The sequence below is a fragment of the Aptenodytes forsteri genome, unplaced genomic scaffold (assembly GCF_000699145.1).
Source record: "Aptenodytes forsteri isolate BGI_AS27 unplaced genomic scaffold, ASM69914v1 Scaffold15, whole genome shotgun sequence".
NCBI classification, from domain to species: domain Eukaryota; kingdom Metazoa; phylum Chordata; class Aves; order Sphenisciformes; family Spheniscidae; genus Aptenodytes; species Aptenodytes forsteri.
The window spans coordinates 3,481,349-3,488,593 of record NW_008795129.1 but is presented as its reverse complement, the minus strand read 5'-3'; the positions used below and the strand labels follow the sequence as shown (position 1 = coordinate 3,488,593).

Below are 7,245 nucleotides of genomic sequence, written 5' to 3'. Positions count from 1 at the left end.
TACTGTTGAAAGTTTCATGTTATTAAATTGGCAAAACTATTATGTGAAAAAGTCAAAAGTTGGTAGGGCTTTTTTGGAACGGAGGGGTGGAGGAATAGAGTGCTTTGTTCTGGTAACCACAGCTAGTGAGGGCAGTTAAGTGCAAAGAAGTGTGCAACATAATCCCAAATGTAAAACACAATTTAGCACGATGTAGTTACATGAGATCGTAACAATAATGGACGTAATAGCAATTATTTAGAAACAAGAAACTGTGAAATGACATTTATTGAAATGAATGAGACCCAATCTCAGACTAAACAGCAAAAGCCGATGAAATTCCATCAAGCACAGAGGTGCAAAACATGAAATTAAAATGAAGGCCCTCACCTAGAGCAACAGCGAGAGCAGGTTACCACGGAGTACCACGCACTAGAGGGCAGTCTAGACCTTCCACTGGCTGGCTGGGCTAGAACCACCACAGCTGCAGTCCCACCTCAATACAAGCATATAACAGAACCCTCCACATCTTTAAAGGAATCGTAACCACCACACCTGAAAGCATTTGCAAGAGCAGGAGTGCAACTCTTACTAAAATGACACTTCTCACTACACCAGTAATTTCTAATGACTTTTTTTTGTCTAAGAGTCCTATCTGCATACGCTACCATCTTGCACGGATTCTGCAGTTTTCCCTCCAACAAAGATGTCTCAAAATACTTCTCAAAGGACACTGCTAATTACTGTCCATTATGAGGGGAAAGTTAAGCACAGAGTAGTGATGAAACACACCAAATCCAGGGACGAAATTAGACATGTCCTCCAATCTAACCAAATATTTATTACATAAACTTTGTTAATGAACTAGAGCAAACAATTTACTCATGTTTGTTAATGTATAAGAAAATAAATCAGCAGTTTCAGGCCAACTGATGAGTAAAGGCCAAATAGCAAAGAAAGCTCATACACAGACAGGTAAATAGAACTATTTTCATAGATTTATTTGAAAAATACTTACAAAAGCAAGTATGTTTGACACTAAAATAGTTAAACTTATTCTGTGTTTACATTGGTGTAATTAAGCGTGCAGCATTAACAGTCTTTTCTGTTTGAAGCATTGTTAGTTTGCCTTAAGGAAGTGGGGAAAATTCTGGTTTACTGACAAACAACGTCTCCCTGCCACTTCCTCAGCAGCAACTACGGCTGTGATCTCTGCCCAAGATCTCAGCACACTGAAAACTGGGTTTGCTTTACTAACTGCCAGCCTGCCAAGTGCAGATTTACTGGAACCTGGAAGGTGGGTCAGTTTTTTTTCCTCTAGGAAGGAACAGGAGAGAGGAAGGAGAGGAAAACAAAAGGATTGAGTTTTTACGTGAAGAATTTACCAAAGCTACATTTCATGAAAGAGTCCTTAAAAATGTCCTTTGTTAGTGGCCGTCTTCCTTCAAAACATGTGCATACTTCTGATCTTACCCATAAACCAACGCCCCTGAAGCTTACCATTCCTATAGCACTTTTTTTCTAGGAGAGGCCAGGACTAGAATAGATAGGGTTCCCCATCCAGACAGTTCAGTAGTGTCAGAAATGAAATACAGTGCAATTAGTTTCCACATACTGTATAGCTACATTTTAAGACAAAACTGGCACAGCTACTGATTGACAGAGTTTGCTGTCTCCATGTAGTCCATGCTCTGGCAACAGCTATAGTCTGTTCACAGAGCGGTTTATCAGGGCACATGGAGCGGATGGGATCTCACCAGCCATTATTTTGCATGGTGCCAGTAGCTGCTGCTGCTGCTCGAGCCAGCATATTTCTGTGTGTCTCTGAAGCAGAAGAAAAAGTCCCATCCATCACATGCATTGGCAGCATTCGCCTTCTGCCAGGCTGAGGGGTGTAGCTGTTCTGTCGCCAGTCTTCTTCTGGGGGCATATCAACTCTCCTTGGACCCGGGGCCTTAATGCAAGAAGGGGGCACAGGACAACCTTGAGAGGCACCGGGATCCCAAGAAGGCTCATGTGGTATTCTTAAAGTGCTGTAGTCTGTGCTGGCTGGTAGCCTGCAACCGATGGCATAAGATTCACGCATTTGATGTTGCGAAGGCTGCTGGAGGAAGCCTTCCTGTAAACTCTTGCCTGGCTGGCCAGCATGTTTTCCCCAGAATGTCGTTCGTTTATCTGGTAACGTGGCTGTTTGCCTGGCAGGGTAGCTGGTGTTCAGCCAATGGCCAGAGACACTTGATGCTCCACCTCCTAAATGCGGATTAACAAGAGGCTTTTGCCCCTGGGAGAGGGTGCCTTTGGGTGCACAAGGGAGACTCCCATAGCTCAGTGCCACACCTGGGTAGTCTTCACCTTGGAAAGCTTCACCCCTGTCAGGCACAACCAAAAGTTTCTGGATGATGTTCTTCTGATCTCCTGGGGGGTAAAAAAAAAAAAAAAAAAGGTCTGATTATATATTTTTGTTTCATCCTCTCAGAGCTTTCAGCTGTGGCCAACAGGTGACAGAAGAAAAACAAACTCACTAGTACATCCAGTTACTGGTGGACATGCAATTCTGAATAAAAGGTAGCTGCACCCTTTCTAGCATTCACTTTCCTCACTGCATTTACTCCTTATCCTACCACAGCTGCTGTCACAGACTTCAGACTTCTTTAATAGCCCTTCTGTCATCAAGGAGGAGCCCAACAAAATATTTCAAGGCTGGTAGATCAAACTGGTTTTGATGGCTGTCACAGGGAAAATAATTCTCATGCAGGAATTGGTTATTTCTATCGGCACAACTACATGTGTGATTTGCTGGTATGAGTAGCTTGTGGAAGTATTTTCATACATGAGAAGGTGGTGGGTCTTACTGCTACTTTTACACTAAAGAAAATATCTCACAAAAATGTGAATATGATTTTATATAAAGTCATTATAATGTTTCCATAAAGTTTATTCCCTTTTGTTATGTCCACTTAGCACAGAATCATGGAACAACTCAAAAGGGCAGAGAAGAAAGAACGTGATTCATCCTTCCAGATTTCTGGAGGAATTCAGGCAGATGGTGAAACATCATTATGAAAGACAAGATCTGAAGAGTTGTATTTCAGCAATATTTCTGATCACAAAGGAGGATGAAAAGTCCTGTGATTACCTGACTGTTTACGTGCCTTGCCCACCATGCTGGGCATCAGTACATCATGGGGTAGGTGCTGCACCTGGGTTGGGTTGTGCTGGGTATCAAAGGGAAACACAGGAGGATCATGGGGGAAAGGAAGGGAAGTGGAGCTGGAAGAACGGTGGCTGGTGTCCACTGGCATTTTCCTCATATTTGGTGCTTCCTTTTATAAAATGAGAAAGGAGAAAAAAAGAACATAAAATGATGAGTAAACACAGAGTTGGGTTGAATCAAGCAAAGACGGTGTTGATCCAAGGAAAGGGAGGAGTCACCAGAACAAAAACATGCATCTGTATGTGAAAAAAACACAAATAAAAACTACATCAATCCAGTAAGGCTCTTGCTGCAGTGGTGGGCTACTTAGGAGGATCATTTGACTGGAAATATACCAAGGAGAAAAAGCCAAAACAAACACAAACCCGTCATGGAGGTTTGGTATACAAGCTGAATCCACAGAACGATGGCAGGCCAGTTAGCATTGGAACTGCCATGCTACAAGCCATGAAATAAAGAAGGGTATTGCTGATCCTGCCTTCCTATTTTCTAGCAGGCTTTACTGAAAGCTCCGATTCCAGACTATGAACAGATTTACCTGTTACAGCTGAAGTATTTACCAGTGCTGTACCATTTCCCTCTCTTAGGAGGTACATACCCCAAAGCAGGGATGGCTGAATGGCACGGTAACAAACCATCACAGACTTGAGCCCAGTGACTAACCTGAAGAGTGGTGACAGCCAGCCATCCTATCAGCTGCTTCTGTTGTAGGGATAAAAACCTTCAGCAGAGACGGGGGTCTTGGACAGCTAGAGGTTTTTAATTGCTTCTGCCAGAACCTCCAGGTATGCGTTAAAGCCCTCAACTAAAGCATGCTGAGGAGCAAACATTTGGAAGTTGACATATTCTTAGCTTATGGTACACAGCAGAAAGAATCAGACTAATCAGTCTACATAACTGATTTTGCAATTGAGACTCTTCTACACTTATTATGCAGTTGGTTTCAAATCAAAACTTAAGCACAGTTTGCAAAAAACTCAATCCAAGACAAACCATCATATCTGGCTATGTTGCTAAACACCAACAACAATCTGTTACTGTTTTCCTCAGTGGCAGTTTTAACTCACACCTAAAACTACTTAACAGAGGTAACAAAGGGGGGAAAGAAAAAAAAAAAAAAATCAATCTCCCTATTTTTAGTTACTTCTTCTATGTGACTGGCTCCATGTTATGTACCAAGTCTTGAATTGTCTCCCTTTCACGCTTACTTTTACTCTCTAAAAATCCTACTTGCTGAATATACCCACAAGAGAGCAGAAATTTTCGCATGGTTAGTGGTGTCTTTTTAAAATTATACGTGTATTAGAAGCTTTCTTGAAAATACTCTAAGTCAACTGAAAAAAATGTTTATGCTGGATGTCTTTGTATACTGGCAAGTAACATTAGCTCACGTGCTTACCAGCTGCAGCAGGTACTACTCTGCAATGACTCCTGAAGAAGAAGGCTTTGTTATTTAAATAAAAGCTCATTCTTCTTCTTCCAAAAAGAGAACAAAAATTCACAAAGACAAGCTTTCATCATGGCTTATTATTCACCTGTCTACTGTCTTGTTTGTTAAACTGCTAGATGCAGAGAGAGAAAACAGTAATCCTACACACAGATGATGGCTCTTTCGAAAGCTGCACTTTATTCTACTTACAAAACTGTGAGAAGAGACCAAGGTCTCTTCTCTGTTTGAGGTGACTGTCCCACTGAGACTGCGAGCAATGCGACGGAAATTCTCTGCACTGTACATCTCCTCTTCGGGTTCCCTGCTATGTTCGCTGGTATATGTGACCTGCAGACAATGATCACACATTTCAGAAAAGGCTCTCCATAATATCAATTTTCTGTAATAATTATAGGGAAGAGATCAATATAAATCTAACAGACTACTTATATTTCAATGAAACTCCATGACCTTTTATTTTTTGAAATCCTTCATTCAGGTACTACCTTGAAAACTTAAAGCACATGGGTCTGTTTGGATCTGGTGATTAAAAATATTATTCCTTATAGTCTTTCTTTCTTTAGTAAATATACACTGATTGATTTGTCTCAGTGAGAGTCATTCTTTTATAAATATCTAAAGCCAGGTCAAAAAGTCTCTACTGGGATGAATCTACCTGAAGGACTGACTGCTGCTACAGGCATCACTGCCCCTGTAGAGATAATCATGGCTGCAACTGACAGCCATCCTATGATAAAGTACTACAGTCTTCTCATAACCAAAAAAAAAATCTAGTATTATTTGAGGAGTGCTGGAAGCTTGTTCATCTTATGTTAGCAAGCAAAACGTTTATTCCTTCTTTCTTTTCCTCTGTTCTATATAAGCAAGACCATTTAAGCTCCCTTTAATGAGTATGGAAGTATTATAGGGAATGTCATTTCCCCTTGAAAATACTTGTATGTTTTCATGTACAGGCGCTGATATGTAACTGCCAGTTATTTAAACAGTTTAACCCCAGAAAAAAAGGAGAAAAAGCATCTTCTCCCACTCTGAGGTGACCAACTACCAACCGTAGCAAATACCATCAAAAAGCAGTTATCATAAGTTGTGATGCAAGGTAGTTCATGTCAATATGTTCAAAAAGACTAGATCTTAAAGTTTTCGGGTATGTTCCTCAAAGTCGGAATTTAGATAATTTGATTGCATGCAAGCTGCATGTAGCACAAGTCACTCATTTTTCATCTAATTAATCCTGAGCTAGACCACACTTAAAATTCTCTCTAACATTAGTATCAATGACCCCAGTACCTTTTTCATAATATATTCCACTTCTCCCACTGTAAATTCTTTCACTTGCACAGGCCAAGCCCTTCCCCCTCTAGCACATCTTAAGTAACAACATGTCACCTTGGAGACAGAAGAGACAGCGGATCCACACAGACTGCGCTCGATCTCTGCTGTTGGGGTTTTCGAGAGACCCATGCCAGCTGTAGCACGCAGCTTCCTCACATTCAGGTTCACAGAGACTGGGAAGGAAAATGCTATGGTTAAATTCAACGCCTGATTGCACGTTATGGCACATTTCTGACTATCTTAGGTCTGACTCCAGCAAAGACAGACAGACTATACACACAGAACGAGAAGTCATCAGAGAATCTTTGAACATTAATACATAAGCTAACTCCCAACATTTCAAAGGGAAACAGTCTATCAGGATGCTCACGCCTGCTTCACTTGCCCTTTTGCAGGCTTCTGGGGAGCAGTTAATTGAACTATTTAAGAGTTAAATGATTTAACTGCACACCAGCACTTGTTTGATACAGAGGTGAGATAGTTTAGGGGGCCTAAAGGGACAGAAAATCAGCTACCAGGAGCAAGTTACCTGAAGTTACTTGGGATAAACAAGACTCATTGGCTTTAAATTCCCCACATAATTCACCTGCTCGTTCACACCCAGTGCTACAGTTTGTCAGCTGTTTGTTGTGCTGGTTAAACAGTTAGAAGTGTTATTTTTAACTAGGATTGCTACAGTTACTTCACTTCAGTGCAATCCCCACCAACCAGTTATAATCCTAAAATTTCTCATGGAAAAGACAGGCGGATCAATGGCCTAATAAAAATGGTCACAGGGAATCTCTCTATAAAGAAAGAAAGGTGATGTGCTGGTAACGACACATTTTCTGCATTGAGGTGGCATTTGGAAGATCAGGTCTTTGCTTTAATCTCTGTTGTAAAGCTCCAGTAGTGAAACAGAGGCATTTTCACCATGATTCTGGATGCAAAGGTCTGACAAAACCAGTTGATATGGGGCAGAAAGCTTAAAACAGCATTTGCAAATGAATAGCTAATGCAAGTTAAAAGTGAGAAAGAGCTGTCCTAGACCCACTCAGGTGATTTTCATCCAGTTCATCACAGTAGATGCACTGGTTCAAACTTTTTGTTTTCATTCGGAATTTGCAGAACTTAGGAAGAAACATCTGAAAGTCACAGCAAACCAGAAGATCTCAAACACAAACTTCACTTCAGAAGAATATCCGTATCTCATATCCCTCATACATGTAGTGGGGAAATAGGCAAGAAAAGTGTCAGCGTAGGAAACAGGGCATTTGATGACAGAACTCTG

General features: G+C 41.1%; 1 protein-coding gene across 1 annotated transcript in view; it reads right to left on the bottom strand.

Moving 5' to 3' along the window:
• Window positions 1–282: 282 nt before the first annotated feature.
• The window catches only part of USP54 (ubiquitin specific peptidase 54), a 72,253-nt gene continuing 65,290 nt past the window's right edge, over window positions 283–7,245 (bottom strand). The window contains exons 20-23 of the mRNA XM_009277663.2: window positions 6,030–6,148; window positions 4,833–4,970; window positions 3,116–3,302; window positions 283–2,394 (exon numbers count right to left, since the gene is read on the bottom strand). Of these exons, the coding sequence (XP_009275938.1) occupies window positions 1,733–2,394; window positions 3,116–3,302; window positions 4,833–4,970; window positions 6,030–6,148 (1,106 nt within the window). The 3' untranslated portion in view covers window positions 283–1,732. The remainder of the gene's footprint in view (window positions 2,395–3,115; window positions 3,303–4,832; window positions 4,971–6,029; window positions 6,149–7,245) is intronic.